The sequence below is a fragment of the Dasypus novemcinctus genome, chromosome 2 (genome assembly GCF_030445035.2).
Source record: "Dasypus novemcinctus isolate mDasNov1 chromosome 2, mDasNov1.1.hap2, whole genome shotgun sequence".
Classification (NCBI taxonomy): Eukaryota; Metazoa; Chordata; class Mammalia; order Cingulata; family Dasypodidae; genus Dasypus; species Dasypus novemcinctus.
In genome coordinates, this window is record NC_080674.1 from 136,435,450 (window position 1) to 136,458,002 (window position 22,553).

The 22,553-nt window shown below is 34.2% G+C and overlaps 1 protein-coding gene across 1 annotated transcript in view; it reads left to right on the forward strand.

The window, feature by feature from the left end:
- Positions 1 to 22,553, forward strand: part of ADAMTS19 (ADAM metallopeptidase with thrombospondin type 1 motif 19) — a 283,954-nt gene that overhangs the window by 155,627 nt on the left and 105,774 nt on the right. The window contains exon 8 of the mRNA XM_004462171.5: positions 1,500 to 1,605. Coding sequence (XP_004462228.1) covers positions 1,500 to 1,605 — 106 coding nt within the window. The remainder of the gene's footprint in view (positions 1 to 1,499; positions 1,606 to 22,553) is intronic.

Sequence of the window (22,553 nt, forward strand, 5' to 3'; positions counted from 1 at the left end):
GAGGAGTATGGGCTGTGGGGAGTGGGGTATATGGGAGCCTCTTACATTTTTTAATGTAACATATTGTGTGATCTATGTATGTTTTTTTTAAAAAGATAATAAAAAATTTAAAAATTAAAAAAAATGGGTACAGAATTTCTGTTGGGTTGATGGAAAAGTAGTGGTAATGGATGGTGGTTGTAGCTGCTCAACATTGTTAATATAATTAACACCAGTGAATTATATATCTGAATGTGGTTAAAGGGGGAAATTTTAGGTTTGTATATGTTATTAAAATAAAAATTAATGTATATAATTTAAAGTCAAAGGCTACATTAGTGTTTATCAATGTTTAATAAGAGAAATAAAATATCTGGAAAATATAAACTACTTCTCAAGCTTTGACCTATGAATGAAATTTGTCAAATGGTGTTTTATCTATAGGACGGAGAACAATATTACCATGGTTGATAGAACTTTTATTTTAAACCTTCATATATGGATATTCCTTTTACTGAGCTTTGACAGAGCTTAGGGTACACAATTTTTCTTTTTATAAAGGCAATTTATTTTTTTAGTTTTATTTTTTTTTAAGATTTATTTATTTATTTAATTCCCCTCCCCTCCCCCGGTTGTCTGTTTTCTGTGTCTTTTTGCTGCGTCTTGTTTCTCTGTCCGCTTCTGTTGTTGTCAGCGGCACGGGAAGTGTGGGCGGCGCCATTCCTCGGCAGGCTGCTCCGTCCTTCCCACTGGGCGGCTCTCCTTATGGGTGCACTCCTTGCGCGTGGGGCTCCCCTACGCGGGGGACACCCCTGTGTAGCACGACACTCCTTGCGCGCATCAGCACTGTGCATGGGCCAGCTCCACGTGGGTCAAGGAGGCCCGGGGCTTGAACCGCGGACCTCCCATGTGGTAGACGGACGCCCTAACCACTGGGCCAAAGTCCGTTTCCCTATAAAGGCAATTTAGAAAGGGCATTCAGGATATTATGATGTAATTATACAGTACTCTGCTCCTGATTTTGACATAGCAACAAAACATGAATGATTATGCATAATGAAAAAAAAATTTAATTGTTTGGTTGATGTATACATATGAATCCTTCCCACCCCTAAATCTTATGTTAAGGGCTAGGTAACACTGTTTAATTCGGCATATTTGAGCAGTAGCAACTCTCATTTTTTCTTTGCTGCTAATAATTCCTAGTATAAACAATTGCATTTTTAAAAAACACCTATATATTGAAATATATATATCTTTTAATTTATTTTATTTCTCTCACCTTCCTGCTCCACCCCCCCCCCCCCAGTTGTCTACTCTCTGAGACCATTCGCTGTGTGTTCTTCTGTGTCCACTTGCATTCTTGTCAGCGGCACCAGGAATCTGTCTCTTTTTGTTGCGTCATCTTACTGCGAAAAAAAAGTGCAGCCTGCCCAGGAGTGGCGCTGCACACACAGAGAACTGACCCAGCATTTGCATTTTTTAATTGAAATATACAGTAATTAATGTTTCTTTTCTAGGTATAGCATACTTGAATGGAATGTGTAGTGAAAAACGAAAATGTATTATTGCTGAAGATAATGGCCTGAATCTTGCATTTACAATTGCTCATGAAATGGGTCACAAGTAAGTCAATTGTGTCTATGTTAGCATATAAGCATATAAGTTTGTAATTTGAGTAATTTTACTATATGTATAGCTTATGACTTTTTCTTTGGACTTTTGAAAAATCAGAAAAATAAGAAAAGATGGGAAAAAGGACACCATCTAAATCTAAAGAGAGTTTCTTAAATATGGTAACCATTCCTTATACTCTGAATAAAATCTTATTGCATTCTTAAAATGGTTTATCAATGCATCTGTTACATGGCACAGAATTTATTTCACTAGGCAATTCTAGTGATACTTACATTGCATTATTTATTAGCTATATGTTTTCAGAACAAACCTACAGGGAAAACATTTGGTACAAGTGAAAATACTTTCATTCTATTATAATACATTTGCTTGCTATTACCAGGCATGGTAAAAGGAATTAATCCATTTAGGAACAAATTATGGTTAGGAGTCATGTACTTGAACAAGAACTCAGCTGGACAAATAATTAACATACAGTGAGCATTAAATATGTATCAGGCACAGATCCAAGCATGTTACAGAGATTAGCTTATTTAACACTCACAATAAGTGTAGGCAGGGAGTTAATATTCCCATTTTAGAGATAATATTAATAATAGCAATAATGATTAGTAATAACAATGCTTATATAGGGCATTGTATGTACCAAGCCTGAGGGAGGTAGTGTTCTTTTTTAATTCTCAACATTTAATTCTCTGTCCTAACTTGCCCAGGCAAAGTGTAAGAATAATAATAATAATAAGTGGGCTTGCAGGACTTTTAGTCACAATAATATAATTCAATGGCAGCATAATTTTGTAGTGTTCTTAGTGTACCCATTGTACAGGGAGAAAACTGAATCTTAGAGAAGTTGATTTACCCTCCCAAAATTATAAAAATAGAAAGGATTTGAATGTAAGCAGTCTAACTCAGGAAATGCTGTTCTGAATTTCTATATTAAATTGTCTGATAGCTTTGACCCTTGGTCACTTCATAGGTAAAATGGGACAATATCTTTATTTGGGATTTGAAATACATAAGTATTATATACATATTTACAGACAGTGTATTATAGTAGAAAAGGTGTGAGTTGTAGAATCAGACTTAGTTTTGATTCTAGGTTTCTCTCCTTGCTAGCTATGTGAACAGCACAAATAAAAGGTATTTTAATTGGACTCAGATTTAGTGAGTGCCTGCTCAGAGACACAGTCTTTATGGAGGCCTGCATGGCCAAAGATTTATTTAGTTTGGACTAGTTGCTTATATAAAAAAATATAAATTTGACATACAGATTCTGATTTCCAGACCTAGCACCACCAGCCCCTCAGTCCCACATAGCCTCCATTCCCTGGAGCTGAGTAACACCAGTGCCCTGGAGTCTGGACCCACGCTCCCCAGTCCATCACAGCCCCGGCATTTTTTAGCATTACAAACCCATCTTACTTCATTTTCATTTTGACAGTGGAATTCGGTAGATAGAAGAAAGCTTAGAAGAAACAATTTATATAGGACATATCAGTGGTTAATTTAAACAAAAACAAAAACAAAGAAAAACTTTAAACGTAAATATAACAGTGTGGTCAGAGCACATTTCTATAATTCAAAAATTATCGACAATTGAACATACCCATAAGCCAGCCCAAGAAATAAGATATTAAAAAAGTGATTGGTTTTTTTATGTTGCTGTTATTAAACATGTAGATACACATTCATTTTCTCCCATTCCAGCTTTAAATCTTCAGTTGACTGCTCTAAAATACAAGGAATTTATTTGATACCTCAAAAAGTTGATAAATACACTTGAAATCATAATCCTTTGGGGAAAATATACCTTGCAATAACCTCATTCAATATTATACTCCAGATACGATATGATATAGATTCTTAATTCTGACTAATTTAAGGGTATTTTCATTTAATCACACTCACGGAAACCACAGGGATCCTTGAAGGAAAAGTGCTGAGAAATATGTTTCAAGGCCAGCAAAATTCTCTCTCTTTCAAGATAAGGGCAAATTAAACATAAACAAAATTCCCCCAAAATAAATGCAGTTTTCTGAAAAATTACAACTTTCCACTCTTTAGCTGTGCAATTAAAGCTTACTATATGGGAGCGGATGTGGTTCAGGCCATTGGGCACTCACCTCTTATGTGGGAGGTCGGGGTTTGGTTCCTGATGCCTCCAAGAGAAGGTGAGCAAATCATGAGCAGACAGAGGAGAGAACCATCTTCGGGGGGGGGAAGGGGGGGTTAAAAACAAACAAACACCTATATATTTAAAAAACAGCTTACTATACAAGCAGTTTGAATAATTTTTTTAAGAAATAGGCATTAAATGATTTTTTCAGTACCCTGAATAGTAGAAGGTTTACTTTTAAAAAGTAAGTTAGTTTGCTTTCGAAAGATAGGTTACAACCCAGCTCCTGAAAAGCATGAGTTGGTGTGGCTGCAAGACCAAAGAACCCACCTGGCATTTAGTCAAGCATAAGCTTTATTGGAGCTTATGGACAGGAGAGAATCTTTGACGGCAGCAAGTCAAATAATAAAGTGAGTACTCCACAAAGAGATGAGAAAATGAGGGGTGATACATAAAGGGTTTTAGAACAAAGACCTTCCACAGGTTATGAGTACAGTTCCTGCTAGGGTCATGTGAAACATACATGTGTGTTATGGTCATGTTTCACTATGCTTATAGGAAGGACATTTCCTGCTTTGGGATGATCATAGTTTACATAACATCTGTACATTCTCTTCCCCCTGGAGAGGGTCATTAACCTTTCCCTTAGGCCTAAGTTACACAGGCAGCCATGTGCTAAGGGGTCCTGGGTCCTCACAAACATGTGTAAAATTGATTTCCTCAATCTTTGTCATGTTCTAAAATTTGAAAAAACACTTATTAAAAGAACCAACAATAGTGCAAGTTAGTTTATGAACATCCAGAGTCTTGATAAATAAGTTACAACTACTTAAACATAAAACTAAATATGATAATTGACAGAAAGGCTATGTCAGCTTTATGTAGTGGAAACATTGTTTTATAATCAGGAACTCAGCTTGCAATGGCTAAAATAGTACTAAGATATTATTTCATTAGGGTATTATAGAGGTATACCCCAAATCAAAAAAGATGAGCCAAATATATATGTAATGCTTGGTGGATCAGAACCAGTACATGTGAGATATATATTTAAGTACTTAGTTACTAAAAATTCTCCCTATCAGTAAAAAAATGTCTTAGATGTAGAAGATATTGTTTTCTTGATGCTTGAGAAATAAATGTGAGTAACTTCATCTATAAAAATCATATCTGGGGGAGCAGATGCAGCTCAGTTGTTGAGCACCTGCTCACTGTGTACAAGATCCTGGTTCAATCCCCATGACCTCCAAAAAAAAATCATATCTGCAATTTTAAGATAAAGGGTTCAGGGAAAGAAGTATAGAGAGAAGAAATACAGAAAAGTGTTCATCTCTCAAATATAGAAAGTTTTCATAAGGTTAGATCATTTTATCTGTAGATCCCATGTGGACCAAAAACTCAATAAAACCATTTTAATTGGAGTGTTGATTAAGAGTCAGCTCTAAAATGAAACTTTTAAATTCTTATATTTTCTTTTAATTGTTTTTTAGTTCTTTCTTTCTGTTTTTTTTTTTTTTTATAAAGTAAAAGGGAAACAGTCTTTTAAGAACTGGTAATGAACACTAACTTATTGCAATAGAATTCCTAATGTAAGCAGAAAATGAATCACATAATCCTACAACCCACAATTTTAGCACAGCAGAATAATTCCATTTAACCTTGTCAGGGAAATAATACCTTTATAAATGCACATGAAATGTTTCTAAACTGATTTGGGATGAGTGCATTTATGTTTGTTGACTTGCATTTGGTTTATAGAAATTCCCAGATCAATTCCACATGTAGCTAGAAAAATCAATACCAGGCCACCAAGTAATTAAAGAAAAAAAAAACAAAAACACTTGGTGTTGAGAACATGAGGACTAGAAGAGGGGAAAAAGCTATTTTTTAAAAAATGACTATTAAGGAATCTTAAATGGTGTCAACAAAAATGGATGGAATATTTCCTTTGGGAAATTACCAACTAAAATTATCATATATGCAGGTTTATAAAAAGTATAAGTTAGACTCCACAGGAAGAAAGGGGGAAGAAATGGTTTATACCATCATTTTTTGCTTCCCCTTTCAAAGTCATTTTCTATTCTAAACAATAGCTTGGGGGGTTGATTATTTTTCTTGTAACTAAAAATTTTGACAAGGGCATATTTTTAATGATGGTGCAGAATCAATGTATAGTCAATGAAACACAAATAGGATCTTTATCAACTTATTGTGATGAAGGCTGAAACTCTTTTAATGCACTAAGAAAACCTGAGGGCAGTACACCCTAGATAGAGGTAGCCATGGTGACACTGCCCTGTCCCCACAGAGTTCCTGGCAAGTCCTGTGGCATCATGGCCTGTCTCAGTGCTGGCTCAGGATCCAGGTAGAGTTACAAAGTTGCATCTCCAGTACAGTGGATGTTAGAGTTGAGTTAAGGACCGTGTTCTTTATTTCTTGAAACTCTATGATGAAGTTGACTCAGAAAAGCTCTCAGTGATTTCCCATTCTGTGAGAGATCTGGGTTTAGAAAATTTGGACCAAGTGGAAATTATCATGGCCATGGAGGATGAATTTGGATTTGAAATCCCTAATATAGATGAAGAAAAGTTAATGTGTCTACAAGAAATTGTTGATTGAATTTGAAGATAGGAAAAATGTATGGAATAGAATATCAGACCACTTTTCTTGCCTGAGAGGAGACTCAGATATTACTGATGACTGTCTCGAAGTGAGAAAGCATTTTGCCATTATTGCTGATTTTGGCAAAGTATTTCTATTGGATTTTTATTTAAGTATCTAAGTATTTGTCCTTTGAAAATAAATAAGAAAAAAAAAAAAAAACCACCCTGAGAAAATGGCCTATGAATTGATAGGGTTTGTTGTGTATGTGTGTATATATGCATACCTTAATTATTTTAATATAAATATATTTTATATTTATATTATATATATATATTATATATATATAAATATATATATAAATATATAATATAAATATATTTTAATATAAATATAAAATATAAATATATTTTATAAGATGAACAACAATTTGTAAAAGTAGGAATTTTACTTTGCCTTCAGGACATGGTTTGTCATTAATGTATTGTAATTTAATTACAGATCATTTAAAGTCTCAAGTTTCATATTTTATATGAGGTTACCAAAAGCTAAATAATAAACACAATAATGTCTTATTATCAGGCATTGTGTTAAATACTGGGTAATTGTATCTAATTAAATCTCATAAACATCTTCGGTTAGTTATTGTTAATATCATTTTACAGATGACAAAACAAACTTTATTAATAAAAATTGATTTTCAGAAATTCATTTTATATTAATGACATTCTCTTTTGATTAAAAGTACTATAAAGATTTTACCAGTTAATTCTTTTAATTAATTTCATTTTTAAATATTTTTGACCCACAGTGAAATCTCTTATCATTTCCTTTTATAATTTCTTCTATAGCCTTTTGAAATTAGAAGTCTTTTCTCATTTTAAAATTAGGGAAACACAGTTTGTTCTGTTTTATGTTTTCTTTTATCTTTCCTTTTTTTCAGCCAGTTTACCGTATTAAATCTTCTAGAATTTATTTTAATGCATGGAGGAAAGTTCTCCCCATTAAATTTCTAATTCCCATTAAGTGCTCGGCTAAATAATCTTACTACTCAAAGTATGATCTGTGACAAAATAAGCTATGCCAGAATATATATAATACATTGTTTCCTTCCTCAAGAAAGTTTTGGAATGAAAAAAAAAATAGCCAAACTAAACTATGGGCTTAGTAATGTTTTTACATTTTGGCATCACTTCTTTTCTAAATGCAAATAAGCAACACAGTAGTTCACTGAATGACACCCAGAGCACAGACCACACACTGAGCAGTCCTCATGGTACAGATGTGGCAGCCCCTTATTCATTCTAAGTCAACTTTGCACTAGGAAGTCACGTTTGAAATGCTAGAGAGCAAGCTCTTTATTTTAGTCTGAATTGTGGTCTGCACATAAATTGCATTTTTCTGTCCTCATATGTTTTGTGGAGTATATTTAGACATAAATTCTGTGATGCAATCCACTGTAATAATAAAATTTGTTCTTTGGTACAAATATTTATATACATGCCATATCCTTTTTTTTTTTTTTTAATAGCCACAAATGTTTCAGACCTCTTTGTGAATTCCATCTAAAAGTAGAACAACCCCTTTATTATTGGGAAGGTTTTGTTAAAATCCAGCCCCAGGTCTTGGAAGTTTTAAAATATTTAAAATATAAGGAAAATAATAATTAAAAATAGTTGCAAATAACATAATCATTCAAATATTTTTCTGACCTTGCTGTATGTGGAGTTTTATTGGAGAGAAAAAGTTGACACTTCTTAGCACCCTGAGACCTTAGACTTCTGCTCCTACCTGAAGAAGGAAGGCAATAACATTAACTCCATTTTTGACATGATGATCACCACAGCTCACACAGCTAATAAGTGTCTGAGTGAACATTCACAGCAAAGCCCATGTTATTAATTACTGTACACAAATGCTGAAGGGTACTTCTAGCTAACTTTACTCAACTTACTTCTGAGTTGGCCCTGGATTATCTGATCCCACCTTCTTCTTCACCCATACTTCATACCATGCTCTCTAATTCTCAGCAATGCAGCCAAGCTCATCTTCTCATAGCATTTCTAATGCATCATGCTACTAAATACCATAGGGCATTGGCACATGTTGCTTCTGCTGCCTGAAATACGCTTCCTTCCTGTCACAAAAAATGTTACATTAAAAAATATAAGAGGTTTCCATGTACCCCACACCCCACCTGCCCACTCCTCCCACATCAACAACCTCTTTCATCTTAGTGGCACATTCGTTGCATTTGGTGGAGACATTTTGGAGCACTGCTGCATCTCATGGATAATAGTTTACATTGTACTTTACATTCTCCCCCAGTCCATTCAGTGGGTTATGTCAGGATATCATTTAGGACAACGCCAAATCCTAAAAATGTCCCCCATCACATCTCCTTCCCCCTCCCTGCCCTCAGCAACTACCATGGCCACTTTCTCCACATCAATGCTATAATTTCTACCATTACTAGTCACAGTAGTGCTATAGTAAAATACCAGTAAATCCACTCTAATCCATATTTTCTGATAGTTTCCTATCTCATGGTAAAACTCCAAGCCTTTCCAATAGCCCCCAAGGCCTCATATGTTCTAGCCTCCTTTTACATCTTAGGCTTCCTCTCCTACCTTTTTCTTCCTTATATTGCTCCAGACACAATGGCCTTTTTGCTGTAATGCAAACACACACTTCAAGGCTTTTGCCCTTGATTTTCCTTCTACCTGGAGTGTTCCTCTCTGTAACAGTCACATGGTCACTTCCCTTCTTCCTTAGGTCACTGCTCAAGCATTACCTTCTCAGTGAGGTCTTTCTGAGCACTTTTATGAAAAAATGTAAGAACAGTCACCATCTGTGCTTATCCCGTTAACCTGCTTTAAATTTTTCCTTAAGCCTTTCAAAATTCAGCTATAATTACATAAATAAATTAAATTTTTGTCTCCTTAAATCACTATTGTTTCCCCACAACTAGAACAATATGTAGCACAGAGTACATACTCAAAATATATACTCATTGAATAAACAGATAAATTTGTTATTTCTAAATGTGTAGACCATATAACCTCTTGTGCTCTATAGAAAGACTGAATAGACAAATGTAATAATTGTCTAGCAGGAATGAATTATATCTTATGCTTAAAGGTCTAAATTGCTGTATGAAAGTATATTTAAATATATCTAAGCTGGCATTTACTTTCACACTAAAAACATACATTAGAATTTTTGGGTCAAATAGAAGTCAAGATGTTGAAATCTTTCTTCCCTATTTCAAACACTTGAAGAGGCCAAAAACAGAATAATATTTTTTATAAATGACCAAACAAAGAACCAGAAGGAGAAATTTTCACATAGTTGAGATAGAGGGAAGCTATAGATAAAAAAGTGAGCTGAAATTTCCTACTCACAGGAGCTGGGACTTGATACTGGATGGAGGGACTGAAGCCTTAATGCATTCTGGGGATAGGACCCCCATGCCTGGAAGTGCCTATCTCCAGCCAGCCAGAAACAAGTGGTTTGTTTAAGTCCATGAGTTTTAAAAAAGAAGATATCATGACAAACAGAACCTAATGACATAGTTTCAAAATACACAAGCTAACATTGACACAACTACAAGGAGAAATAGAAATGACCACAGTCATAATGGGGAAACTAAGTCAGGCAGACAAAAAGATCTGTATGAAGAACAATGATTGGTCTATTAGAAAGATAGAACCCTGAAGCCAATACAGGGAGAATACCCACTCTTCTCAAATACACAGAATATTTAGAAAGAATAAACATATACCATGTTATTCTGCAAGATCAAATAAATTTCAGAGAATTAATATGAGACTTTGTGATCACAATGCAATTAAGTTAAACAGCCAATAGCAAAAAGGAAATACATTCATTCATTTTGAAATTTAAAACCATACTTTTGAAAATCCTACAGTTCATAGAAGAATCATTGTGAGGACTTGAATATTCTCAGAATTAAACAATAAAAAAGGTACTATTTAACAAGTTGTGCGACATGCAGGTAAAGTACTTCTATAATTGAGCAGCTTTAAATACAATGTGAAAAATTAAATGATGATAATCAGTGAGATAAGTTTCCAAATTAAGAAGTAAGAAAAATAACAACAGAACAAACTAAAAGGCATTTGAAGGAAAAAAAAAAAAAAAAATAGAATAGAAATTAATGAAATAGGAAAAAAGCAATAGAAATGGGCAGAGTCAAAATTTGATCTATATGAAGTCATGTAAAATTGACACACATAAGATTTATAAAGAAAAAAAGGCACAATTAAACAGTATTAGAAATAGGGAGATGATGCAGATAAAGTATTTAAGTGATACCAAAAAAATACACTAAATGTTTTTATATATTTCAAAGAACAACTATGAAATGGGCTAAGTCTGAAAAAACGTAATAGAAGAACTTAAAATTCTAGAAACATTTAAATAATTTTAATCAATACCTTAGAATTTTTCCAAAAAGAAAATACCAGTCCAGACACAAGAATAGATTCAAGGAATAGGTAGTTCTAAACTTGATGTAATTTTTCCATTGAATATAAAAGGCAGGAACACCTTTCAACTCATTATTTGAAGTAGCATTAACTTAATATAAATATAAAAAAATACAAATATTAGGAAGGAAAATTACAGTCTAGACTCATCTGAGAATAATGCAAAGATGACAGACATTTTCAAAGTAAATCAGTGTATAAATCAACAAGGGTAAAATAAGGGGATTAAGTTGGTTTTATACCAGAATCATGAAGATGGTTTAACATTTAAAAATCTAATTCTTCGCATAACTAGATTAAAGATAAAAACTAAATTGTCTCAGGAAATGCAAATAAAAATCTGATAATATATACTCATGTATATTTACCAAAACCCAATAGAGAACATCATTCTTGATGAATTTTAGAAATACCTGCTTGAAATTATTTTAAAAAAAAGAACTCACAACTCCTGCTTTTATATGTACTGAAGGTATAAATTGGAATGGAAAAAACAAAGCTATTTTTATCGGCAAGTGATGTAATTACCAATATAAAAACATAATATAATATAAAGGTTAATTATGGAATTAACATATTTAGTACAATTATCAAATATAAGATATATACAGAAAATTAACTCTCAACAACAACAAATGGAAAATATAACTTACAAAAGAGGACACTATTTAGAATAGAAACAGAAACATGGTGTCCTTAGGGATAAATCTAAGAAATTCATTAAATTAAGCCCAGCTCAATGAAAATATACATTTGTGGATGAAGAGATGTAATATCATAAGCATCTCAATTCTACTGAAAATGATACAGGAATTCATAGGAATTCCAATAAATATACCACAAGGGGTTTTTAGTAGACCTTGGCAAAATACTTCTAAAATTTATATGAAAGAGCAAATGGTCAAAGTACCCAACACACTCTTTAAGAAGGAAGAGAAGAAAGTGGAAATAAAGTCATAGGAGGGAAGCGGACTTGGCTCAATGAATAGAGCGTCCACCTAACACGAGAGGTCCGCGGTTCAAACCCAGGACCTCCTTGACCCTTGTGGAGTTGGCCCACACACAGTGCTGATGCACACAAGGAGTGCCATGCCACACAGGGGGGTCCCCAGCATAGGGGAGCCCCACACGCAAGGTGTTCGCCCTGTAAGGACTGCTGCCCAGCACGAAAGAAAGTCCAGCCTGCCCAGGAGTGGCTCTGCACACACAGAGAGCTGATGCAGCAAGATGACACAACAACAAAAAAGAGACACAGATTCCCTTGCCGCTGACAAGACAAGAAGTGGACACAGAAGAACACACAGTGAATGGACACAGAGAGCAGACAATTGGGGGGGGAGAAAAATAAATAAATAAATAATTTTTTAAAAAAAATTTTAAAGAATGAAATCATAGGAGGATGAAGAAGAAAACAATGTGGGGATCTAGAACTAAAACATTTTAAGGCCTATTATGAAACTATGATAAAGACTGTCAAATTTGGCAGATATATACAACTAGAACAATAAAACAAAAGAGACTCAAATGGATACATGCCTATATGAAAAACTGAAATATGATAAAGGTGACATTGTAGAATAGTGAAGAAAAGATTGCTCAAAAATGTAATGGTCCAATTAGTGGTCCACATGTATAGACATGAAATTGATCACATTCTTCAGACTACGTACAAAAATCAATTCCAGATTTGAAAGTAAAGTTCAAAATATAACAAGTCTTTCATGAGAAAATATATTAAACTATCTTTATAATTTCAGATTTGAAAAGAATTTCACAAAAAAACAGGCAGAAGCAGCAGCTCTAACAGAGAAGGCTGATAGGGATCTCAATAGGAATGGTCTTGTTCAAGATTTTTGTGTCATTGTTTCCCTGATGCTTGATTTATATTAAACTTACACATATATGCACATACATATAGGACATATGGTTGTTGTTTTGAAAATATTTCATAATTTTTTTATAAAAATAAAAACTTGGAAAGCATGGGCAAAATGAGCATTATTTGCTTGCTCAGAAAAATCCACATAATCTGCTATAAAAAAAAACCTACTAAGAAACAAGGGAATTCTTATTGGCTGTTTACAAAATTACATAAAAATCATTTGCTTTCCTATACATAAACAGCTACTTGCAAACTATAAAGAAAGAAAAAATTCCATTTACATTGTTAGCGAAAGTAAAAAAAATTAGAAGATAAAATATCTGGGAGTACACCTTCAAAAGAATGTGCAAAACCTATGAAATAAGAATATATAACCACAGAGTCATAAAAAAATGTTTTAAAATAAGTGGAAAGTAATTTCCTGGCTTTGAATAGAAAGATTCAATATCCTAAAATGAAAATTATATATATATATATAAATTTAATGTGATATGCCAAAAAAATGCCGATAGAATTTTCTTTTCTTTCCTTCTTATTTCCCTACCCTCCCTTCCCCTCTCCTCCAGTCCCCTCACTTTCCATCCTTTTCCTTCCCTTTTTATTTTCTTTCCCTTTTTTATTAGACATGCTAATTCTTCAGTACATTTGGAATAACTGACAAGAAATTTCTTACTAGGAAAGAAAAAAAATGGGTGGGAGGAGGAGGGTGAGCTCTACCAGATAGTAATATATTTCATAGTAGACAAAGCAGTGTGATTTGGAGCTTGAATAGGCAGACAAGACAATGGAAGACAGTAAAAAATTCAGATATAAGCAGAAAAAGATGTAGAAATGTAGCACATGATAAAAGATGTGGCTGCAACCAGGAGGAGGAAATGAATCATTCAACAGTAATCTGGTTCTCTACCTTAGACATTACACCAAAACATGCCAGAATGATTGTATAAATTGAGATTTTTGCTTTGTTTTGTTTTCCTTTCTCGTGTTTAAATAGGGATTGCCTATGATTATAGATAAGCATGTAAGGAAAGGCCAGATATAAATAACAATTAAAAATTAAATATCAGTAAGTGGATGTGGCTCAGTCAATTGGGCTCCTGTCTACCATATGGGAGGCCCTGGGTTCACGTCCCAGTGCCTCCTTGTGAAGGCAGGCTTGTCCGCGCCCCACAGAGAGCTGATGGCCCACACCTGCGGAGAGCTGGCACAGCAAGATGACACAACAAAGGGAACCAAGCAGACACAGAAGAACGCGCAGCAAATGAACACAGAGCAGACAGCGAGCAGGCAGCGGGCGGGGGGCGGGGTGTTCAGAATAAATAAATAAAATAAATCTTTAAAAAAATTAAATATCACTGCAAGGAAATAATATAACAAACGCTGTCAGAATATAAATCACAATCAGTGAATAGTATTTGCAACATAAATGAAAAAGTACTATTTTCCCTAACGTAAAAAGAGCTCTTACATATCCATACACAATGACTGAAGCTTTATTAGAAAAATGGCAAAGAATATAATCACACAGCTCACAGAGATCTGCCCATAGCTTATATGATAACATCTGAGCACCAGTCATAAGAAAAAAGCAATTCAGAACACAGTGCACTATCAGAGCGAACCCATATTCACTCCCACCACAGGGCCATGTGCTTCCCTGGGTATGAATACTCTCCCTGCCCTCTTCTCCAGTTTCTCTAACTCTTCTTTTGATCCTTTTTCAGAGAGGAACTCCATGAGTAGCTTAGATCTCTGTAATATATGCTTTATATGTTGGGGTTTTGTTGTTGTATTTTCCTTCGTTCCTTGTTTTTCCACAGTGACAGGCTTTATTCCCATGATTATTTGCTATCTGTATCTCTAACTTTATTGAGTTTCTGCAGGACAGGGGCTATATCCTGTTCTTTTTGATGGTTTGGTTGTTCAAGACTGTACCCCTAACAATTAGCACTCACATGTGCTAAATAAACAGCTGTTAAATGATGTTTAGACTAACAAAGTGAGTGAAGGAAAAGTCTGGGAATGTGTGGGAAAATACCTGTTTTTATACATTTTTGAGAGGAGGATAAAGCCATGCATTATTTTTGGAGACCTTGTGGCAACATCTATCAAAATTCAAATAGAGGACAGCTACAAAGCAATGCTTGTGGATACAGTTTCGACTCATTTTGCCAGCTTTGGGGATAGGACATTTTGAATAATAATTTAATTTTTATCCATGCTTCTTTGCTTACTAGCATGGTTGAATATTACACCTTTGGCCTACTTGCTTAATTTAAGCCCCTTATTTTCAAAATATGTACCTAATTAAAAAATCATAAGGACTTGTGTTACATTAATTGAACAGTATGTATTTTGTGACCATTTAGTAGGTGATGGATCAGTACTTTCTTTTCTGAATTACAAAATTTGGCCTTTTAAGATATGTTATATTCTTGGAATGATGCTATGGACATAAAGCTGTGGACAAAATTGTTTACCTTGGACTCAGCATGTGATATAGTTTTTATAATTTAACTTTAGCTCAGTTTTGCTAATTTGCACTTGTAATACATAGTGTCAAGAAAGAATAAGAAAAAGTCCAGAGATCTATATTTTCTGCAGTTAAGAGACTATATTAAACATATATAATTCATTCAGTGATGACGTAGCTAATATGATAATTAGATTGCCTACTTCATAGAGATGTTAAGTGGATAATATTAGATGTTAGAGGAAACAATTTATAAATCATATTATAAAATCATCAATCTTTTTTTTAAATTCATTCCCCCCCTTGCAGCTTGCTTGCTCTCTGCTCTGTCTGTGTCCATTTGCTGTATGTTCTTCTGTGTCTGTATTATTTATTTATTTCCCATCCCCTTGTGGCTTGCTTGTTGTCTGCTCTCTGTGTCCATTTGCTGAGCACTCTTCTGTGTTTTTACTTGTCTCCCTTTTTGTTGCATCACCTTGCTGAATTGGCTCTCTGTGGTGCTTGCAGGCCAGCGGTTCTCTGCAGTGGGCTGGCAAACCTGACTTCACAAGGAGGCCCCAGGATGTGAATCCAGGGCCTCCCATATGGTAGGCAGGAGCCCAACTGATTGAACCACAGCCGCTTCCCCATAGATCATTTTTTGTTATGACCAAAACTGCATAGAATTTATTTTATTGAACCGGGGGAAAGGACTAATAGATATTACTAGGCTTTGGCATAGAGACATGGCTTCTCTGCTAAATTGGCAGTCCAGGAGTTTCTGCAGATCTTAGAGGTTAATAAGGTAGTAAATATGCAAAGTTAGCTCCTTGAAAGCAATATATATTTGGGACCCTTGCTAAAGATTTTATGTATTCATTTATTTTATTAGAGAAGGGTAGGTCCTGAAGCATTGCCAGGTACTGAGAATCCAGATGCCTTGTAGGTAAAAAGCCTTGAAATCAATGACATTTACATAAATACTTCACTAGAAATTGTGCCTGGATAGAATCAAGGATAGGACCAGGTTATAAAGCTGCTTCTTCAGACATCTGTATTTCTTTTATTGGCACCAGTATTGTTACCAGGCATTCAGTTGAGACATCTGAAATATCTTTACCTCTTTTTCTCCTTTGTTCCTCCCTCAGTCAGTTGCCAAATTCTATTCATTCTTCATCTGAAATCGCTACCCTATCTGCCCATTTCTCTCCTATTAATTCCCCAGGCTTTAACTATTGCAATACCTGCCTCTCTGATCTCCTTATCTACAGTACATTATCTTTTTAATCTTACCACACATTAGCCACCTTCAACTTCCTAAATCTCTAAATACTTTCACCTTACCCCAACTCCCAGCCCTACTAATTTATACCTGTTCCTATTCTTCTCATACACTAATGGCTAAGACAAATGCTATATCAGCTGTGTGAAACTGAGCCTGAAGGTACAGCTGGAAATGATTCATTTTTTAACTCTCTTGCACTCACTATGACAAGTATCAGTTTCACTTTATTGTAATTTCTGATATATGATGATTTATATACATCTGATATATGATTTATGTACATCATAAGCACTCAAACATTTTGTTGTGTAAATGAATAAACATTTGTTGTACAAATGCCCATCCATTGAATAGTCATATTGATATCCAGAGTAGAAGATTACTGAGTCCAGAAGTAGAGGAGAAAAATTAGTTTGGATCAAAGAATGCAATTACCTTGACTGAGCTAAAAAAAAAAAAAGTTTGTTTTATAGCTAGATCAATACTATTAATGTGGTCAAATATTTTTCCTTTTTGCTACATGATATTTTTGTATCCCTATATAAAATAAACTATCTGAAAATAATTAGTTCAATTAGGTAGCAATTGAACACGATAAGTCTATGTTGAAATCTAGTTATAGACCTGTCCACTTATTTGATGTAAATCTTGACGTAATGACACTTAGAAGGGCCAAATTGGGCAAGTTAAGTGATAGAACTATTTAATCTAAAATTATTTTATTCAACAAGAAGCTAGCATATGCACTAAAGCATCCTATCACATTTAAGTTTCCTTATCTCTCGCAGCTTGCCAGTGTGTCCCTTTTAGAAAAGAATAAAATGCTTTGCCTTTAATTTCATGTTGATGTGCAGTAATAGATCTGCTTTAAGAAAGAGAGGATATATTCTAAAAGTAGATCAGGGCAGAGAGTAAACAGAAAATAGGAAATAAAGATAAAGGCAATTCATCATCTCCTAGGAATTCTAGAATGGAGAATATATTAAATAATAATGAATAGGTATAATAGACAAAATAACAATTATAATCTTACCTCTAGAGAGCCATTGCTCCTTGAAATGTTCTAAATGAATTATTCTATAATTAATGTCTTGTTCCAGTAAAACTGGTGGTGACTACATATAAATATATTGTCCTCACATGGTACTGTTTAGTACTCCCTATAGCAAAAGTCACAAGTGTCTTCCTCAAGTATACATACCTTGGTTAATGTAAGAACTACTCAGGTGGCCAGGTGAGAGGGAAAGCCTAAAAAGACAGTCTTGAACTTGAATTCTTTTTTGCCAACTACACCCTGAATGAGCTTCAGGCAAATCACTTCGTACTCATTTTCTTCATCTTTAAAAATAGGATAATTTTTCCTTATAAGTTTCATTGTTAGAATTGGTGATATTGTAATTGCATAGCACAATTCTTGTCATATAATACAGAATGAATGAATGATAATTACTATTATTTTAATATTTTTATGCATGCTTCAATATAAAAAAGAAGCTTTTCAGCCTCCAGTGTCCTTATATCTCTCTGCTCATTGGAAGAGAACATATCCCTCAGATGTTCTTACTGGTTTGGAAGGGAGTGTGATTTTCATAAAGACTTTTTTGTAGACTACTAACACAACTTTTGTATTTGATGCCTATTTAGTCGATGATTCCAATTGAAGCAAGAATGCCCGAGTTAATAATAATAACAGCTTCAGATAGTACAGAAATGGCAGTATTTCCCTATCTGGCTCTCCAAATGGAGATCTGGATGTCACAGTAACTAGGTAGAAGAAAGGGAAAAAATTACCCACCTAATGAATGTCCTTACAAAAACTGGCTCACTTTTCTGCATCTCTCATGTACCCTGGCAAATGTGTGCCTAGAGTAGTGCAACACTCTTCCTTGAGTAGATCATCTATGGAATTGTTCGTTGGCTTATGGTTTCTCTAAGTCAACAAAAGGCCATGTTGGTTTCAACTCTCCCTCTATTTGAGAGAATATTTAGTTGCTTCTGTTATTCTATCTCAGTTGATAGATAAGTCATTAGACATTTATTGAAAAAGGTATTGAACTAAATAATTCAAGATATTAAAAAGAAACTGTGTCAGGTTTATTCTCTAAACTCTTACATTCTAGATGGAAAAATTTTATATGTAATAATTAAAATTCACTATTAATCCAAGGCTGTTCTGCTGTGTCTTATATGTCATGTGATTGAAGGGCAAAAAGTTAAGGATCATGAAAAATATGGACTAGTATTATTAAGAGTCCTTTATAGAAGGAGAAGTTCTTAATATTTGATTTAGATTTGTAAATGCAGATAAGCAGAGGAAACATTCTGATAGAAAAGAACTGTACAACAGCAAAGACTAGAATGAACTGTTCCAGTGAAAATTAGATTGAAGACAATTTACAGATGGTTTGAATAATAGGATAAAGAGTTCGGATTGAGTGGTTCTCAGAATTTTGAGTGAATAAAAACTGTCTAGAAAATATGTTCAAATGCATTTTCTCAGGCCTTATATCTAGCTATTCTATTTTAATCAATTGGGGGTAGAACCCAGGAATCTGCATTTTAACTAACTCGACATCTTTATGTCCTGTGGTTCAGCTGCAAATGGTCCATGATTCACATTTTCCGTATCACTGCTTGCCAGGGAAAATGGAAAGATTTTGAACAGGAAATTAGCATTTTCTTCTTAGTGCATTCATAAGAAATTAGATTGAGGGGCATGAGGCAAGTCAGACAATAAATAATCTACGAGTTAAGAAAATCCTCACCTGTTTTGGTTGATAGCAGTTGAGGTGGAAATGAGGGGATAGGTGGAACAGCTTTAGGGAATATATAATTGACAGGATTCTCAGGTATCTGGCATTGCTATCTGAAGGCAAGGGATAGAGTGTTCCAACCCCGTCAATGATAACTCTTTGAAGGTAGGAACTGGGTCTTATTTATCTCAGCCTAGTTCCCAGCACACAGTGGGTTCTCAACAGGTATTTGTGTGGTGAAGCAGGTGTAGCTCAACAGTTGAGCACTTGCTTTGCATGTATGAGGACCCAGATTCAAACCCCAGTACCTCCTAAAATAAAACAACAACAAAAAACAGGCCTTGTGATAAGGATTTATTGGATTTCGAGATATACCTGTTATATAGAACACATAAAAGTCAGTAAGCATCTCTTTTTTTCTCTCCAAGTACTTATAGTGTTTTGTTTTTGTTTATCTCTAATGTCTTACCTTGTTGCAAACTTGTTTTACCTTGCCTCTTATCTTGCCAATAGCAGTACAGGTTTTATTGTTTGGGGCAAATTATATGATTGAAAATGTAAAAAGATATGAAAATATCCTGAAGTTATTTATATCTGACTTTCTCAATGGGCATACAGCAGTGAAATAACTTCAAATCCAATATACTACTAGATTATATGAAATTATGCCATTTTGTAGAAATACAATCCACCCTCAGTTAGAAATTGTGGTAGTTTGTTTCTTTTTTATTAGCTTTTTCCACATAATATATGGCTTTTGGTGGGAAATATTATGTCATGAAAAGAATTTTAATGTATTCAGCACAATAATATCTACTATTTTAAGTATTACTGCTTACAAATCATATTCCTTCCAAATTATCCCAAAAAATGTAAATGAATTCATAAATATTCTCTTTTCTAACTCTTTAAACATCAAAAGGGACCATCTTCAAAATCCAAATGCTTCTCCAGCTTTCCGCAGGATATCACAAAACTTCCTGGCAGGAACTTTTTAAACAAGTTGAGAAGTTTTATAAGATAAAAATATTTTTTCAGTTGACTTGACAACCATGTACAATGTTAGTGGAGAGTTTATTTGCCCTAGGCTCTTTGTCAAAATGAATTTAAACTGAGATTATTAAAATGTAGTTCAGTTGCACAAGTGTGAGAAGAGGTGTTGCTAAACCCTTACTTAAGAATGTTTTCCATACAGTGCATGTGACTTGGTTACAGTACTGTATATATAGAGGTGCATTTCTGCTAACAGAAAGGAGATATTTTAAATTCTTTGGGAATCAATAGATCAACTGCATAAACAAAGAGTTTTGGTCCAGAAAGGGAAGCACTCTAGCGTGGTGGTTTAGGAGTCTGGATGCTTGAGCAGCATCAGACTGCCTGGGTCTGATTCAGGATTTCACCATCAACCCTAGGCCTTCCTCATCTGTAAAGGAGAAGCCATGCTAATAGAAACATTATGGGGAAATTGTGAAGATAAAATGATATCATCATGATTAATATAGTGACTGGCGCAGATAAAGGTTCACAATTAATTGTTTTACTTCAAATCTGTAGAATCAGGACTAAGCAAAGTCTTGAGTCAGACCGTTCCAGATGTGCAGTAAAAAAGCTCTGTCCCAATTTAATGATAGTCTTTTTATGACTTAAATAACTCTAGGAAAATTTAACTAATGGTAAACAATGCTTGAGTCACCAGATATCTCCATGGTTTTAGCTAATTTCTAACATGAGATTCAGGATCCCAAAAGGAAAAGGATCATCTGGATGAGAAGTTGTAATCTTCCCAATTTGGAAAATTATATTACATTACTTTGGGAAAATGTCCAAATTGCTAAGTCTTGGAAGCTGTTCCTCTCCTTCTCTCACATGCACACATTATTTAAAAGTTTTGTTATTTCTGAAAAAGACCAGTTGCCTTTCAAAAGTACCATCATTTATGTAGGGTTTGAAAGACTGCACCAGCACAGATGGAAGAGTCAAACATGTTGCACATGACAAGCGACTGTTGATGTAACAGAATTCCCCAGGGATATGTCATATAGCCTGACGCCACAGCAGAGACTAGACAGTGATGCCAGCAGGGCTGCCTCAGAGCTGTGAAGCTGGAAGTACATTAAAAGATCTTTATTAATCTGTGAGATTGTACCACGTTGTCGATTTCTTCTTAACATAGTAAATTGTTTCCATTATTATTGACATGTTTTGCTTAAATCTATACCATCACCAAAGAATACAGAAAATTACTCTTAGTGATAAATGCATGCTTTGTGGTTTTTGACTAATTAGAATGATGCAAGAAAATGTCTCTGATTTACTGCCCCAATAAAAATAATAATTATGGGTTCCTACTATATTCCAGGCATCTTACATCATTCTCATTTAATCTTCACAAGCAGTCGGCTAGGAAAGGATAATTAGGTATACTTAGTAAGTGAGGAAACTGGGGTATATTTGTTTGTTTGTTTATTATGTAAATTGCCTTTCATCACATGAGTAAGGGGAAGATGTAGATATCAGATCTCTCTCTGACTTCAAACATCAAAGTCTTTCCAGTCTACTTCGCAGTATACTTCAGAGTGAACTGGTCCGTACCTTCTCTACATCATTTTACTTTTCCTTTCCGTCTTCAAAGTATGAAAAACATTTATCTTGGTCAATTATATGTTGATACAGACTGTATTTGATGATCATTAACTAGAATGGCAAAGATAAATACTATTCACCTAGCTGAATTTTCCTAACACTAAAAGTGAAAAGTGACATTCAATAATATATTTTTAGGTGTATTCAGGCAAGAATTCTTCTAGTCATCAACTTTAGCAGACATAGTGATATAATAACTTTTAATTTATTTAATTTTTTCTGCCTACATTATTTTCTCCTTTCAAAAGTATGTTTAATTATAACAACTTGATTTAAAGGTTTAGTTTTTATTAGTGAAGATGTAGTTTGTTAGATAGCCTTGAAAAGTTTCATTTCAATTTGAGAAAATGCAGGTAATATAGTTCTGATTTCCCTGGGAAATTTCTGTAAAAATGATTCTTGTGTTTTAAAATACAATATAGGTATTTTTGGTATTTAGAAAGACAATCTTATTTATTATACATCCTTACAAAATGAGAAAAGGGAACATTCGACCATCCTGCTGTCATTACGAATTTAGCATATACAAAAACAAACTTTCTCATCATGGTTATTCAGCATTAACCCTTACATGTAAATAATTCTTTTTAATGGTCTCATTTTGTGAGTTCCTCATAGATTATATGATATTTTTAGTGAAATAAAAGGGTTAATACATGATGGCTTGGTTCAATATTTCAACACGGATTAGAG